Source organism: Orcinus orca, chromosome 10 (assembly GCF_937001465.1).
Source record: "Orcinus orca chromosome 10, mOrcOrc1.1, whole genome shotgun sequence".
NCBI classification, from domain to species: domain Eukaryota; kingdom Metazoa; phylum Chordata; class Mammalia; order Artiodactyla; family Delphinidae; genus Orcinus; species Orcinus orca.
The window spans coordinates 84,158,506-84,175,646 of record NC_064568.1 but is presented as its reverse complement, the minus strand read 5'-3'; the positions used below and the strand labels follow the sequence as shown (position 1 = coordinate 84,175,646).

The window sequence follows — 17,141 nt, the reverse complement described above, 5'->3', positions numbered from 1 at the left end:
TAAAGAAGAGAATCTTCGGTCTTGGAAGGCGGGGTGGGGGAGGGGGGCGGAGAACAATCCAAATAATGATCTTGAAACCAAAACTGATTACCAAAAAGAAAACCACATATTCTTATTCTTATTTATGCTTAATCCTAAATAAAATAGGAGCAGAACCCAGCAGCACGTTAGAGTAAATCATTTACTATGGCAAAGTGGAGATGAGATGAACATTGTTTAAAATTTTCAGAGCTTTAAACACAATTCACCATATTAGCATATCTAAGGAGAAACAGCATACATGCATTTAATACACGTGGGGATGGCATTTTATTATGTTAACATCCATTTTGATATATTAAAATTTTAAAATAAAAAGAATAGATAGTTCCTTACTTAACGTGATAAACATATCTAACTAACATCAACATCATCCTGCTTTTCAGAGGAAACATTTTATGCCTTCTCTTTGAAGCTAGCTAGCAACATGTTAGAAAAATGTCCATTCTCACTAGTATTATTTTATATTGTTCTGGAGGAACTAGACAATGCATTTAACAAGAGAAACAAATGAATTTGAAAGAAAGAGTTAAAATTATATGAAGGTATCCAAGGATTTGATAATAAAATTAAATATATTTATAAAAATAAACAAGAGAAATCAATTGCCTTCACACACACACACACAACATGAAAGACCCCCATTTACAATAGCAACAAAAGAGATAAAACGTTGAGAAATAAATTTTCTTCAGTTTTGTTTATTCATTTGTTTTTTTAAGATTCCACATATAAGTGATAATATTATAAATATAATATAATATTCCATTGTGTATATATACCACATCTTCTTTATCCATTCATCTGTTGATTGACACTTAGATTGCTTTCACATCGTGGCTATTATAAATAATGCTGCTATGAACAGTGGTGTGCATGTATATTTTTGAATTAGTGTTTTCATTTTCTCTGGACACGTACCCAGGAATGGAATTCCTAGATCATATGGCAGTTCTATTTTTATTTTTTTGAGGAACCTCCGTACTGTTTTTCATAGTGGCTGCACCAATGCACATTCCCACCAACAGTGTATGAGGGTTCCCCTTTCTCCACATCCTCTCTAACATTTGTTATTTACAGACTTTTTGATGATAGCCATTCTGACAGGTGTGAGGTGATATTTCATTGTGGTTTTGATTTGCACTTCTCTGATGATTAGAGATGTTGAGCATATTTTCATGTGCCTGTTGGCTATCTGTATGTCTTCTTTGGAAAAATGTCTATTCTGGTCTTCTGCTCATTTTTTAATCAGGTTGTTTGTTTGTTTGTTGATATTGAGTTGTATGAGCTGTTTATATATTTTGGGTATTAACCCATTATCAGTCATATCATTTGCAAATGCTTTCTCTCATTCAGTAGGTTCTCTTTTCGTTTTGTTGAGAAATAAATTTAAGAGCAAATTACAAGATCAATAGTAAGAAAACTTTAAATATTGTTGACTGAATCAAGATATGGAGAGGAAGGCATATCAATTTTCTCTACATGTTAGTCTAGGTGTTTAATATAATGCCAATAAAAATTAACATAGAATTTCATTTTCAGATTGGATAAACAGCTTCTAAAGTTTATGTAAAAAGTAAACAAGCATTGGTAGTCAGGAAAATTCAGAAAAGAATAACAAAGAAGACACAGGCCTTTTGGGTTTTAAAATATATTACAAGCTATAATGAATAAAATATTGTAGTATGAACAGGATAGAAAAATCCAAGAGTAGGCACAAATATTTAAGAATTTGATAAAAATGGCATTTTAAGTCAGTGGAGAAAAGATAGATCATTCAGTAAATGGTACTGGGACATCTGGGTAGACTTCTAAAAAAATTAAGTGTAATCCACACCTCACAGTTTACAACTGAATAGTTTCTAGGTGGTTCAAAAATTTTAAAAGGAAAAAAATAAAACCATAAAATTCCTAGAAGAAACCACATGAGAATTTTCCTTTATAGTCTTGGCACAAGGGAGGCCTTTCTTGAAATCACAGGAAACATAAAGGATTAGTAAATTTACTTAAAAATTTAAAATTTCTGTGTAACTAAAATGAACATAAACTAGAGTGGAAAAATTCCAAATTACCACAACGGGCTAATTTCCCTAATATAAAATGATCATGCAAATCAGTGTAAAGACTGTCACAAAAGGAAAAAGGGAAAGGGTATGAACACAAACTTCACAGAAAGAAAATGTACATGAATATTAATTTATTCAATTTTGTTCATATTTAAAGAAATGCTAATTAATACTACAATAATATACCATTTTTCTTCCTTTGGCAAAGATCAAAAAGTTTGTTGAAGATTGGGGGTGGTATCACTTTCAGATATTATTAGAGAGCTGCAAATTTTCATAACTATTAATACTTTTGAGGGCAATTTAGTAGTCTATATACATAGTGCATATATTCTTTGACTCAGAAATTCTACGTCAGGAATTTACCCTACAGATATACTCATACATGGGTAAGATGATGTATGTATGAAACTATTTAATTTAGTATGGTTTATAAATAGAAAATAATTGGAAGTAACGTAATTGTTCATCCATAGAGGACTGCCTAAAAAAAAAAAAAATCTACATGATGAAATATTATACAACTGTCAAAAATAAAGAGGTAAATCTATGTCTATGGCTATGGGAAAAACTCCAAGATATATTTTAACTTAAATAAGCAAAATGGAGACCTGTATGCATAATATTCTACTATTTGTGTAAAATAATGGAGATAAATTATAAATAAATATTTGCCTCTATATGTATAAAATATTTCTGAAAACGTACAGAAGAAATCAAAGGTTTTGGCTGTTTCTAGGGGATGAAATTAGATGACGGGGGGTAGGAGTAGGATGGAAATTTTTATTAAATAGTTCTTAAATTTGAAAATGTTTAAATAGACGGGGAGGGGGGAGGAGAGGGAGAGAGGGAGACTAGTACATATCCAGGATCCCTTATCCACAGTTCCAAAATCTATAAAATTCTGAAAACTTTTTTCCCCCATGAATTTGGCACTAAAACTCATCTGAGGCAAATCTTGAAGTGAACTGAACTTGGATTTTTTTTTTAATAGTCTTAAAAAATCTGAATTCTGAAACACAGTTACTCCCAAAGGTTTATGTGTAACGAACACCATATACTCACCTACATTTATAAGTATTCATTTTGCCATATTTGCACTCTCTCTCACGTACTCTCTGGCTGAAGTATTTGATAGCAAATTATAGACATCATGATATACCACCCTTGAACACTTCAGTTCCCATCTCTAAAAAATAAGGACATTTTCTGGGACTTCCCTGGTGGTCCAATGGTTAAGACTCTGTGCTCTCAATGCAGGGGGCACAGGTTGAATCCCTGGTTGGGGAAATAAGACCCCACATTCCACACAGTGCAGCCAAAAAAAAAATCTTAAAAATAAGGATATTTTCCTACAGAACTGCAATACCATTGTCAAGCTCAACAGAAGAGAAAAGTCAAAGGGAGATGTTTCAATGTATTCCCTTTTGTACTTTTTGTATTTTGAATCTGTGGCTCTATAACTTATTCAATAGATAACACAATTTTAAATTAGAAACAAATTGGATGAGACCTTTAATACATAAAATTGACCAGAAAGCTTGGGATCTGTCAAGCCATCATTAAAGGACAGGAAAGGATTCACAAGTACCCAATTAATAATAGAGATTGAGAGAAAAATCATTTCACTTTAATGTCCAACTAATTTGGGGCTGGTGTGCGTAGAGCTTTCATCAAGTCAGTACTGACAGAAGCATGGTAGGCACAGAAAGCCAACCCAAATCCAACACAAGTGTCTATTGCTTTGAAGTAAGATTTTGTTCTCTCTGTCATAGAGAGTCCAATGTAATCAACTTGCCATTAGGTGACTGGCTGTTCCCACTGGGATATTACACCATATCTAGGGTTTCGGATTTGTTGTGGTTCAACAGTGGTGCTGTCTTGATTAGCTTTAGTGAAAGAAAGGCTTTTTTTCTTTTTTTGAGTGTATGCACATCCTTTATCATGGTAGTCATGGTCACCATGTTCAAAAGTTCCTTGATCAAACACTGAGCTGAAAAAACAGTTGCTGACATCCATAGGGCAGATCAGCGTACCCACTTGCTTACTGAAACCTCTTACCTGGTGGGTTAATGAAGATTTGTATGGGACACAAATAGTTTTACACTTGAATCTCACCACATACCAGCTAGTTCCCTCAATCTCTGTGTTACCAATCCTCCAAAACATTTCCTCCTCCTTCCCCTCCTCCTTCTTCTTTTCTTGAACTTACGACATAACACACAGTAGAGTCAGTATCCCAATATGCCTGTTTCCAGATTCAGGTGACCCTCGATCTTTGTAGTAAGCCATGTAGTCAGCATTTCTTCTTGTCTCTGAGCTAATGGCATTTTAAATATTTTGAGTAGAAAGCCCCAATTCTAAGTTAAAAATAATCCCTTCTGTACCAAGACACTCATCAAGGTACTGCTATAGGGGAATCTTCCTCCAAACAGACAAGTGGGAGCCAGTCTTTCTCTGGACCACAAGGAAGTCCAATGTGCTGTCCACTTGACCCTAGAGTCTAACTGGCCTGAGTCCTATAGTTGACCTACTTAACAAGCACACATAAGCCAGTTAAAGAGCCTAATTAACTGTTAGTGAGACATTTGAGAGCGTGAAAACTGTGTTTACTTGTCACAGATAGGCATCAAAAATGGAAGAGAATAACACATTTAAAGCCCAAGAGAAGTTGAGCATTTACTCCCATTTTTTAGTTTTTAGGAAAGTTGTACTGAGGGCTTTGCAAGTGAGGTATGCTGGAGAAAGTGATCAGGATTGGGGGCAAGTTTTCTTCATGCTGGTGCTCTTAATACACAGTTATTGGATATTTGGAAGAAGCTAAAGTAAAGGATGAAGCTTGAGCTTATTTAATGACCTCAGATGGCTAGGTTGTGTAAAACAACTAAAGAAATTTACACAGCTACAGTTTTGGAGTTAAAATGCATCATGGGGGGCTTCCCTGGTGGCGCAGTGGTTGAGGGTCTGCCTGCAGATGCAGGGGAGACGGGCTCGTGCCCCGGTCTGGGAAGATCCCACATGCCGCGGAACGGCTGGGCCCATGAGCCATGGCCGCTGAGCCTGCGCGTCCGGAGCCTATGCTCCGCAACGGGAGAGGCCACAACAGTGAGAGGCCCGCATACCGCAAAAAAAAAAAAAAAAAAAAGCATCATGGAACCTCCATTAACATACAAGATGCTTTTTTATTACTGTGATAAAATAAATAAACAACGAGGTTCCATTAAAACAAAGCAATGAATTACTTTGAATTACTATGAATTACTATGAATTACTTTGAATTACTATGAATTACTATGAATTACCACCATTCTTTTTGGCATAATAAAATTAATGAATGACAAACAGTACTTATAATTATGCTCTTTGGTACTAATAAAGGTAATTTAATAGGTTTTGGACTGATTTTATATTACTACTAAGAATCCAGACAACTTTGTAGCAAACAAACAAACATATAAAACCAAAACCAAACCAAACAAACAAAAAAAAGGAAGGAAGGAGGGAAGAAAAGTAGGAAGGAAAGAAGACCTCTATCAATATGTAAGGGCCTGGTCAAATAAATTGCCAGGCATGTACTTGATGTACTATTATTATGCAGCCACTAAATGAGTTAGACCTGCCTGACTGATAAAGATGTCTGGGATACATGACGTGAAAACGTTAAAATAAGTGATGGGGGAAAAGCTAAATGTAAAATAGCTCAATTCCTGTCTATCCATCTATCTATCTAACGTGTGTGAGAGAGAGACAGAGATGAGAATTATACATGCAAATTCCAAGCTAACGGTGACAGCGGTTATCTCAGGGAACTGAGGCTTAGGAGGGACAGGATGGGATTTCACCTTTTACTTTATTAATTTTGGCATTGTCTAAGCCTTTTAAAAAGTCATAGGTAATGTATTAATTTTTTAAATGTGTTAAAAATAAGCATTTTCAATAATTAACGTTTTGTGCTTCATAAGACCTATCTGGGGTCCACACACGTAACGAATTCTGATTATGTGATTCACAGTTGAAATCGAAGCGGACGCCCAGGAAATTGGCGGCTGGTTCCAGGTGAGGCACGCGTAGGAGGTAGGAAACGAGACACTGAATCCTAGACCGGCCGGAAGTGCCCGTGCGCGGTGGGCCCCGCGGCGGGCTGGCGTCTTTCCCGCAGGGCCATTGTTCCCGGCGCGGTCCTCCCAGCGTCGGGGCGGGAGCTCCCAACCTCCTCACCTTTTCCAGGTCCGGTGAGTCGGCCCGGGAACCGGGGTTGGGTGGGTGTGGCTGAGAAAGGGGTGTGGAAAGTGAGCCTCGGCCCCGGGGAGGGCGGAGTTGGGGGAGGGGGCAGTGGTCGTGCCCCGCGATCCTGGAGCCGATCCGTCACCCGGGCTGGGGGGACGTTACGCGGGAGAGGTCTCGGGGAGGTTCACTGCGGTGAATAACGGCAGCAGGATTAGGACTCAGGGCAGGAAACGCCTGGAGTCTGGGGAAATATCCTCGGGGACAAGGAAGTTAAGGACAAATTTGTAAAGACTTTTTGCAGCCTTCCTCGTGGAGAGCCAGTGTCTATACACTCTCACTCTTTGGTTCTAAAAGCAGATGAAAGGGCGTTGAATGACTGCTTGTCAAGTGCAGAATGTGACATTTTCCGATTCCCTTTCCCTTAGTTCATTGATTCTCAAACCTTGGAGTGCGTACAAATCCCTGGGGAGCCTAGAAATTAAAAGTACATAATCAGGGCTCCCTGCTCTTCCCCTCCCACCCCTAAGCCCCGGATTCCGATTCCCTAGCTGTCTGCCACAGGGCCTGTCAAGCTGGAATTCAGCTTCTGGTCTGCACTCCTGACATTTTGGAGACACTCAGTCCTCCTGGGTCTCAGGCACTGCCTGGATATGAGCACACTTTTCTCTTGGGCTTCTGTGGATTCTGAGAACTGTCCGCACAAAGAATTTGACCTTAAGAAACTTACTTAACTTCCCCTGGCTCCCATTTCTTATCTGGTGAAATAGTGATTGTAATCAAACCTCAGAGGGTAATTGTGAGGATTAAATGTGGTCTTGTATCTGAAAGCATGTTGTAGACTGTTGTACAGTGTTGGCTGTTACTCTTAGGAAGCAGCAGAGCAGTGTGGAAAGCTCACAGGACTTGCAGTCGACCTAAGCTTTCCTTTCTGTAAATTTAGTAAAAATGAAACCAGCCTTAATGGTTGTTTTGAAGATTAATTTAAAAAACTCAAGTAAAGATTTCAATAAAAGTTAGTTCATTTAGTCAAAGACAAGAACAACAGGGACTTCCCTGGTGGTCCAGTGGGTAAGACTCCGCGCTCCCAATGCCAGGGGCCCGGGTTCTATCCCTGGTCAGGGAACTAGATCCCGCCCCCCTAACTAAATGATCCCCCGTGCCGCAAATAAGACCCGGCGCGGCCAAATAAATAAATTTTAAAAAATTATTTTTAAAGGCAAGAGCAATATTTCCATTTATTCTTTCTCTAATTTGATTTTTATACAGTGAGTCTGAACTTTTTAACCATTCTGAGTGATCTGTATGGCCCTTAATTCCTCCATGAACTCCGTATGGTATTATTGCTATTTCTTTTTCACATTAAAAAACTGAGATTGAAACAAGATAAGAAATTGGCACAAGGTCAAACAATTAGTAAAAGTTAGAACTGGAATAAAACCTAGGTCTGGGTAACTTGAAAACCTATGCTTTTTGTACATTATGACCTTATATTTTCCACTATTCTCATCTTTGGTTACCAAGTCACTTTACTTTCAGTGAAGAGCTTTAGGTGTATGACAGTTGCTTATATTATCAGTTTTTTGTCATTAACTATTGCCATTTTTCTACCTAAACAGTGATTTTTACTGCTTAGGAGGGAACTTCCAAAGGTGTTTCTAAAACATAGCTCCAGCTAGAGGGTGCCTTTTAAGCTGTTCAAGATCAAAATGAATACAGACTCCAAGGAGGTTATATCCCTGGATGTTCAAGCTCGTGATGTTTGGGAAGAACTGACAGTGAAAGCAGAGGCAGAAAGTCACCTCCAAACGCAGGAATCCGGACTGAAACGCAATAATCCACTGGCAAGGGAGATCTTCCGAAGGCGCTTTCGACAGCTCTGCTACCAGGAGACCCCTGGACCAAGGGAGGCTCTCACCCGACTCCGGGATCTTTGCTACCAGTGGTTGAGGCCGCATGTGAGCACGAAGGAGCAAATTCTGGACCTGCTGGTGCTGGAGCAGTTCCTGTGTATCCTGCCCAAGGAGGTGCAGGGCTGGGTGCAGGAGCACTGTCCAGAGAGTGGGGAAGAGGCAGTGATTCTGCTGGAGGATCTGGAGAGAGAGCTCGATGAACCACAACATGAGGTAGGAAGGGAGATTCGCTAGGGAAAGAGTATATGTAGGTCACCAAGGACCTTTGTGTCCTCTGCTTTGTATCCTCTTGACTTTGCTGATTAAATGAGACTCAGCTTTCTGCTTCTCTCTGGGAAATGTTTCTTTAGACAATCAATTTCTTCAGAATTCACATCTTGTCTCTTTATTTCTAGTTGGTAGCCTACAGACACCGACGAGAAGTCCTCTCTAAAGAGACAGTGTCTCTAGGAGAGCAGATGTCACTGGGCCTTCAGTCCCAGCCTAAGGAGCCCCAGCTCACATGTGACCCTGCTCAGGAGCCCCACCGTATCGGAAAGACAGGTGAGGGACAGGATTTATCTGGTGTTGAACATATCCCACCTGGTCAAGTACAAACCAACAAAAAAACAGAGCTGGGAAACCAGGGGGTCAGAAGACGCTTTACCAGCAATGTTCAGTGCTTCCGAGTGCCTAGTGTGCTTGTCTTTGTCCCGATCCTCTGCATGCAGTCTTCCCCTGGGTACCATCCTGGAAGCTCTCTTGTCTGCTGGCACATGGTACATTAAGAAGACTTTTAGGAATCACTGTGGAGCACAACTTTAGAGAATGGGCTTCAAGGTTTGACAGACAGGTTCATATCATGGCTTTGCCTCTTGGAAGCTGCTTGTACCTGGGCAGGTTACTTAACCGATTGATCAAGGTTTCTTCATCTGCAAAATGGGGTTAATAATAGTATTGTCTTAGTCTGCTCAGGCTGCTGTAACAGAATATCACAGACTGGGTGGCTTAAACAACAGAAGTTTTTTTTCTCATAGTTCTGGAGGCTAGAAATTGAAGAGCAGAGTGCCATCAGAGTTGGTTTCTGGTGAGACCTGTCTTCCTGGATTGTAGAGAGCGGCCTTCTTGCTGTGTCCTCACATGGGCATTCCTCTCTGCATGTGCCTGTGGAGAGAGAGAGAGAGAGACAGAGTCAGAGAGCGCTCTGGTAGTTCTTCCTCTTCTTCTAAGAACATCAGTCCTATTGGATTATGGCCCCACCTTTAATTACCTTAATTATCTCCCTAAAGACCTTATCTCCAAAAACAGGGCTTCAGGGCTTCCCTGGTGGTGCAGTGGTTAAGAATCCGCCTGCCAGTGCAGGAGACACGGGTTCGAGCCCTGGTCTGGGAAGATCCCACATGCCGCGGAGCAACTAAGCCCATGTGCCACAACTACTGAGCCTGCACTCTAGAGCCCGCGAGCCACAACTACTGAGCCCACGCTCCTAGAGCCCGTGCTCCGCAACAAGAGAAGCCACCGCAATGAGAAGCCCGCACACCGCAACGAAGAGTAGCCCCCGCTTGCCGCAACTAGAGAAACCCGGGTGCAGCATCGAACACCCAATGCAGCCAAAATTAAACAAATAAATAAACAAAAACAGGGCTTCAACATACGAATTCGCAGTGGGGATAACACAGTTCAGTCTATAACAAAAATGTACCTCAGAAGGTTGTTGTGAGCGTTGAATACAAACAATTTGTGAAAAACACTTGGCACGCATTATGCTTAATATATAGTAACTGTTCTTATCAGAAACTACCAGTGCCACCCTTGTCAATTTGGGTTTACATTTGCAGTCAGAAGATATGAGATATGCTTAGTAGGTGGCAAACTGGATGAGAAAATCCAGTGGAATAGACTTTGCCATTTCCTTGTATGCAATCTCCTTAGTGGTGTCAGTACTGGGCACCAGTGGGTATAGTAGTGGGCACTTGGGGCTGAGTCAGCTGCCTTCCCATTCTAGCTCTCCCTGCAGAATTTGGCTCCAAATTCTGTCTAATTTCCCACACATAACATCACAGCCTCTTTCTGACTTGTTACCCTTCTGGTAACCCATCTACAGCAGAGGTTTCCTGTTTTCATTTTCACATTACTCCATATGTATCCAAGTCACAGCTTTTCTTGCTGCTCTGCCTCCTGCTTCTATTCATTTCATTTATCCTACCAATCATACAGTTATCTTGGATTTTGGAACACATCTCTTGATTTAAATTAAAATTATATTTGATGAGTAAATTCTGTGCACACTGCAGACCTTCCTCTGACTCCCATGACTTCATCTTATTAAAATTCTTTCTGGTTTCATTTTCCCCCTTTATGAGCATCTTTCCAGTCAGTTTCTTTGCTACTTTCTTCCTCCTCTCCCCATGAACTTGGATTTTTCATTTTCCATTTATTTTCTCCTTTCTTCTACTTTCCAAACTGCACCTAGAACCCTGCTGAGAACCCTTCCTCCAGGGTACATCTGAGTAAGTCTGTTCCCCCATCCATCCATCTAGTCATTCATTCATTCAACAAATATTTATTAAGCATCTACAGTGGCTACAGGAGAGTATCCAGAGGGCATCTACAGATCAGAGAATTCTCCCTATAGGACTATCAATGCAGGTGTGTGTTATACATTTAGGACAAGCTTATTTTGTAAAGCAACATAGTGTTTGGGATTAAAAGGACCAAATCGAAGTTCCAGCTGTTTGGTTTTTTAGCCAAGCAACATTTAAAGTTACTTTATATCACCGAGTTTGAATTTCGTTTAGAATTCTTAGTGATAGTAAAAGAAAATACAAATAATGCATAAGTTTACATGGTAAAAAGTAAAAGTTCTCCTCTAAGTCCAACTCCCCAGGAGTAACCACTCTTGTCAAATTGCTGTACATTTTCCAGACTTTTTTCTAAATATAGAGTCTGTCTAGCTATATGTCTGTCTGCCTTTTATTTTTTTCCTAGTTCTTTTTTTTTTCCTAGTTCTTTAAAGAAGTGGGATAATAGCATCAGGGGGTTTGTGGTGAATTAGTTTGATAATGTATGTGAAAGTGCTTTGTAAGTCATGGAAGGCTGTATAAATGATAATTATTAAAAGGTGAGAAATGTCTTCGTTTTTATATTCTACCCAGTTCCTTTGTGCATTTCAGATATAAATGTGAAGTTTGGGCAGCAGTACTGATCTCACTTGTGGCCCATTTCTTCTCTGCAGGCACATTTCTGTTTTGCAAACCTGTTGTCATCTCCCAGCTAAAAGGAGGAGAAGAACCATGGTCTCACCCCACAGGAGTCCTAAGAGGTACCTATCCAGGTGTGTGAGGGACAGTGCAGTTAGATATGGGAGAAAAAGCCAGATGTTGGTTAAAGGAGGGGGTTGGGGGCAATTTTCCTTGGGCTTTTCTGGGTTGCAAGGTGGGAATCACACCTTGGGAACCCTAAGAATTCCACAGCAGCTGCTCTCTAGTGTTTAGACAGTTTGGGTCTGTTTGTCTCCATTCTCACCTTCAACTCTTCCAAGCAGAGAGGGTCTAATTGGGTTGGTTGGACACTGTCCAACATGAACCAGTCCTACAGGCAGCCTTTGCCTCAGTGCTGGTCCCTGGGCCAGTCAATTGAGGCCATAGTAGTAGCACTGATTTCAGTCCTTTCTCTTTTATTCATTCAGCAAATATTTATTGATCAGCCACTATGTGCCAAGCTTGCTTCTCAGGGAATAAACCAGAAAGATCCTGTTTCCGCGGAGATGAGATTGTAGCAAGGGGGAGACAGACAATAAGCATATAAATAAGGAGATGATATGTTAGGAGGTGGTGTTATGGAATGAAGCACAAATAGAACTGCCTAAGGGGGTTATGACTGCTATGGATGGGGCACACAGATTGTAGTTTTAAATAGAAGAATTAGGGTGAGAATTGAGCAAAAACTTGAAGGAAGTGAGAGAGTGAGGGTTGCTGTTATCTGAGGTCCGAGCTTTCCAGAAAGAGAGAGGCGCTAGAGCAAAGGCTTTGTGCTGGGGATGTACCTGGGATGGTTATGGATTAGAAACATAAAGTACTGCCTGAAGCACCTAGAATAGGAGAAGCTCAGCGCTTGTTCCATAAATGACTGACTGAATGAATGTATACATAAGGTCAGTTTCCTTGGAAAGGGTCACTTGGAGGCTCCCTGCCTCACAGAGGGGAGGGAGTTCTCAGGGAAGACTCCAAAGAAGCCACTCTGATCCTGACCCTTCTCTTCCCGTGAAGAAGTATAAAAAAAATTCTCTCCAGGCCCCATCCATGTTGGGGTGGATCAAGCTGCATTTCTCCAAAGAGGGCAAACCTCCCTCATTACCTAGAAGAAGGTGTTAACACACTGGCCCTTCTGCTTCTAACCTCCTGCCTACTCTATGACGTAGAGCGACATCAGAATAGAAGCACCTTGCATTTCTGTGCACATAGTGACCCTCCTGTCACTAGGCTCAGGGGACAAGTGACATTTACCTGGTCTTTTTTGTTTCAGATGGAATGACCAAGACTGAGAACAGAGAGTTGGTGCTAAGGAAAGACTGTCCTAAGAGAGTGGAACCACATGGGAAAATGTCTTACGGACAGACCTGGGAGATATCACAGCAGGATCCGCGACACAGAGAAGTTGGTGACTGCAAGGGTGGGGTAGAGAGGCACTGGGGAAACCCCTTAGGAACCGGACCACACAGATGTGAAGAATGTGGGAAGAGCTTTGCTCAGAGCTCAGGTCTTGTTCGACATCAAAGAGTTCACACTGGAGAAAGACCCTACGAATGTAATGAGTGTGGGAAAACCTTCAGTCGGAGTTCGGGTCTTTTTAATCACCGAGGAATCCACAATATTCAGAAACGGTACCACTGTAAGGAGTGTGGGAAGGCCTTCAGTCAGAGTGCCGGTCTCATCCAGCATCAGAGAATCCACAAGGGAGAAAAGCCCTATCAGTGCAGCCAGTGCAACAAGAGCTACGGTCGGCGTTCATTTCTCATCGAGCATCAGAGAAGCCACACAGGGGAGCGACCTCACCATTGCAACAAATGTGGGAAAAGCTTTAATCGCCACTGCAACCTCATCCGCCATCAGAAGATCCACGTGGTGGCAGAGCTGGTCTAATCCAAGCTGTGTGCAAGTTTTCCAGATCACTGGCCAAGTCGTGCGGGGTAGGTTGAGACTAGAAAACGCCTTTCTTCCTGTCTCCACTAAGTGTATTTTGGTCTGGGGACATTCAAAGAGGGAGGTTTGGGTTTTTGAAGCTGCTACTTTCCCTTTGGTTCCTTTGCGCTTTCCTGTTCTTACTACCCCCATCTCTCTTATTTATTCTTTTTGAGATGGCTGCTAAACTTTTCTAATAATGTAATAAATGGCACTGCTATAGCCAACATGCCAGAAAGATCTGTATCTGTGTTTAACCCCTAAAGATCCCGTAGAGCTCTGCTGATGTTTTACAGTAAATGGGTCTTTGGTGTTCCCCGTGACCAGTACCTGCATAGTAAATACCTTTTGTGCCTACTGCTTCCCTCTGACACCTGCGTGATGCTCCCCTGGGATAGTGACCAGCACTGGCTGGGTTCCACTTACTTAACCACAGTTGGTCCTCACAACAACCACACAGGGAAATGAGTATTATCATTATCCTGTTTTACAGATGAGGAATTGAAGATTCACAAAACCCAAGCCTCAGCACCAAGGCTTAAACCCTGGACTTTTATTTTTAGTAACTTTAAATTATGGAATAATTTTAGACTTATAACAAAGTTGCAAAGATAGAGTGCTTATATACCGTTCACCCAGCTTCCTCTAGTGTTAACATCTCACATCGGGTCTTCTTAGTTAAACCCTTGGCTTTTGACTCCAAATTCCAATCTGTTTACAGTGTCATGCTTCATACTGGTATTCTCAGATTCCCTCATTTGAGCTTAGTCACCTGAAATTCCCTTAGTGCTTTCCCGTCACATCTTCAGCGTTACAAAAAGTCATCGGTATTCTGAGTACAAGACATCGGAGCATTGGGTCATCATCCATAAGATGCTTTAAAAACTACCATATTAAATGTCCTGAGTTTTTCCCTTCTGTCGCTTTGCTTAGGTCTGGAGTTGTCTGCTGATGTTCTGATCTAATCTCATGTCCATTGTTTTTTTCACACTTAGGATCCTGGTGAATGCTCTCATTCAGTGTTCTACATACCTTCCCATATAACTGTATTTTCTTTGGAACTGCTATCCGTTTATCAGTCCTGACCTTTCCATCTGAAACAATAATCCAGTGAAAAGAAGGGACCTGTTGTAAGGGAGAAAATCTTCCAAATGAAATGCAAGAGTAGGAAGTTTGTGTATATCTGAAAAGTATATGAAGAGGGAATAATATGAGAAGGGCATGAGAAAGATGAAATCTGTGGTGCCAGGGGCCAGAAAGACAGAGAACATGTACGTGGGATGAAGAAAGGAAGGAAAAGTTCAGACAGTGGACATCAGTCGGTAAAAGGACTGAAGATGGGCATAGGAACTTATCCAGAATGGTACAGAATGGTTATGGATGCGTCAAGATTTGACTGTGCAGGGCAAATATGCAACAAACTGTCAACATGGTAACTAGGGTGGATGGGGGATTATATGGCCCTTTCACATTCTGTGTTACTTATCTTTGAACTGTGAATGTGATGATCCTACAGAGGTGGTATGGACCCCGCTTCCCAGTTACTAGAGATGATGCCATGCACACACACAAGAATGTATGAAAAATTTATTACTCTCATCATGGAACTCTCTGGAGATAGCAGGGCAGCACCCAAGCTGGTCCAGAACTGGCTTGAGTAGCATAAGGAGAGTGAGAGTTAGTGGCCCTGGTTTTTATTGTGATTAGGGGATGGGTCCAGGAAATAGTTCTCATTGCACAAATAGATAAGGGCTTGCATAGCTTGAACTTCCTTCAGGTGCCAAGTGAGGAGGCACTGGGATTTCTTATAAACTTGCCCAGATGTGGGGCAGAAGGGAAGGGGAAGATAGAGGTTGAAAGCTGTCAGTGATCAAACATCAAAAATGGAGTCAAGATTTTTTAAAAATTACAGTTTAAAGAGAATCAGTTCAGGAGATGCTTTTATTTACCATGTGATTCTGGTCTCTCTGTCCTTATAAACTAAGGAGTAATTACAAATTTAGCATTCAATCAATTTTTAAAAAAATGTGTGTAACCAGAAAAAACATGTGTTAAAAAACCAAAAATTCATACTTGTCCATTTGACTTCCTGAAACTCTCACTTCTGCAGAGTGGCTCACCTCCCTGTGAAGTCAGCTGAGGCTTTCTAGAAAAGGTGAGCCCCCAGAGGCAGCCTTTCCCCTCACTAGCCTCTTAAAGGGGATGTGGCTTATGGGACCAGAGGTGAAATTTCAGGGGTTCCTGATCTGTTTGGAGACATAACAACTCCTTCTTTCCTTCTCGAGAGGATCAGCTGGGACCTATGAGTAATTAAGAACATTTAGATTCAAAAGGGCATTACTATGGTAGTGATTAATTTTAATACACTGAGGACCCATAATGTCCATCATATTTTCAAAAGGGTTGGAGAACTAAATGAAGTCAAGAACCACTGCTCGAGGGGTGGTGGAATGACAAGAAATAGGTGTGGTGGAGCCTATTCAGAAAGAGCCCTGACTCACCCACTTTTGTTTTGTATCAAACACACACACACACACAAACACACACACACACACACACACACACAGAGTCCCACATCAACCTTTTCATCTGCTCTCCTGGTTCACCAAGTTCTCTCTCCAGATCCTCCAGCACAGTCACTACCTCCTCTTCACATTCTGGATGACATCCTCACACTCGGACCAGTTGCTGGTCATCCTACCCTTGAATATTTAACAAGATGATACCCAATGCATCAGAGGCCAATGCTTTGGGGGCACTTTCAAGGTATAGAACTAATTGTTGAACAGAAAGGTATTAGTATCAGATGAGCTAGATGAAGGCTGTAACCAGGAGATTCTCTGAAGCTCATATAGCAAGAAGTTAACTCAGAACTCAACCCACAATTTGGGAAATCCTAGATGTCTTCTACATTCTGTTCACCCTTAGGAAACTTTCTTTGACTCGTAGAGAAAATGCAGGTATCTGAGGCAGTGTTTCCAGGTTTGCCCAATCCCCTTGGGAGCAAGGTAGAGAAATGGAGAGAGAAGGAATATACTAGACTTCTCTTTGAGATCACATCAAAGGCTGGCTTTCATCACAGCTCATGCTGTAGCCTTTCACAGTGGCAGTACCTAACCAAGTGCTTGATGTCATTTGCCACTTTCCAACTTCCTCCACTTCTGTTATTTACTTTCCTGAATCTGTTTCCTTAGGTCTGACTGAAATTCCAGTCTTATTCATGGGACTGTGGACTACCCAAGCCAGGAGAGTCACCACTGTTACCTGTACAACAGCTGATGAATAATGTAGGTGAGGGGTACTGTTCATGAGAAACAATATAGGTGGGTAGAAATCTTACTGGATAACTGAAGCTCTGGGTAACAAAGCTTCTAGTGCTAAAATTGCTAGTAATTAGATGGGGAACTTGAGCAGTCCCTAAATTTCTCTGTGTTTCAGCAGAGAAGTGAATCTTTTAGTTTCAAGGGGGTCTTTAAAAGTGACCATGGGGAGGAGTTAATAAACTGAAATATTTTTAAGGAGTCTACAAATTAGCCATAATACCTTTAATTTTGTCTGGCAGCAGGTGACTGTTCCTCAAGAGGTAAAAGCAGTGCAAGAGTTAAAATGTGTCTAGAGTGAGTGCTGGCCTCCTATACCAATATATGTATATATCTTGAGGGAATTTGAATTATTAAAAAATCATTATGCATGCAAAGCTTTATCACTATAATACTGAAAGGGAATATATGTCTAAGGAA

General features: G+C 41.1%; 1 protein-coding gene across 2 annotated transcripts; it reads left to right on the top strand.

Moving 5' to 3' along the window:
• The first annotated feature begins 6,201 nt into the window (after positions 1 to 6,201).
• ZSCAN9 (zinc finger and SCAN domain containing 9) lies at positions 6,202 to 16,688 on the top strand. Of its 2 annotated transcripts, XM_033417057.2 has the most exons (6): positions 6,202 to 6,337; positions 7,966 to 8,455; positions 8,638 to 8,785; positions 11,457 to 11,555; positions 12,746 to 13,409; positions 16,596 to 16,688. In XM_033417057.2, the coding sequence occupies exons 2-5, from the start codon at positions 8,039 to 8,041 to the stop codon at positions 13,360 to 13,362; spliced, it is 1,281 nt and encodes a 426-aa protein (XP_033272948.1). In that variant the 5' UTR covers positions 6,202 to 6,337; positions 7,966 to 8,038; the 3' UTR covers positions 13,363 to 13,409; positions 16,596 to 16,688. The 2 variants fall into 2 exon arrangements, with proteins under 2 accessions (XP_033272948.1, XP_033272949.1); XM_033417058.2 differs by lacking the exon at positions 16,596 to 16,688 and having other exon boundaries at positions 11,457 to 11,543; positions 12,746 to 13,501.
• The last annotated feature ends 453 nt before the right edge of the window (positions 16,689 to 17,141 follow it).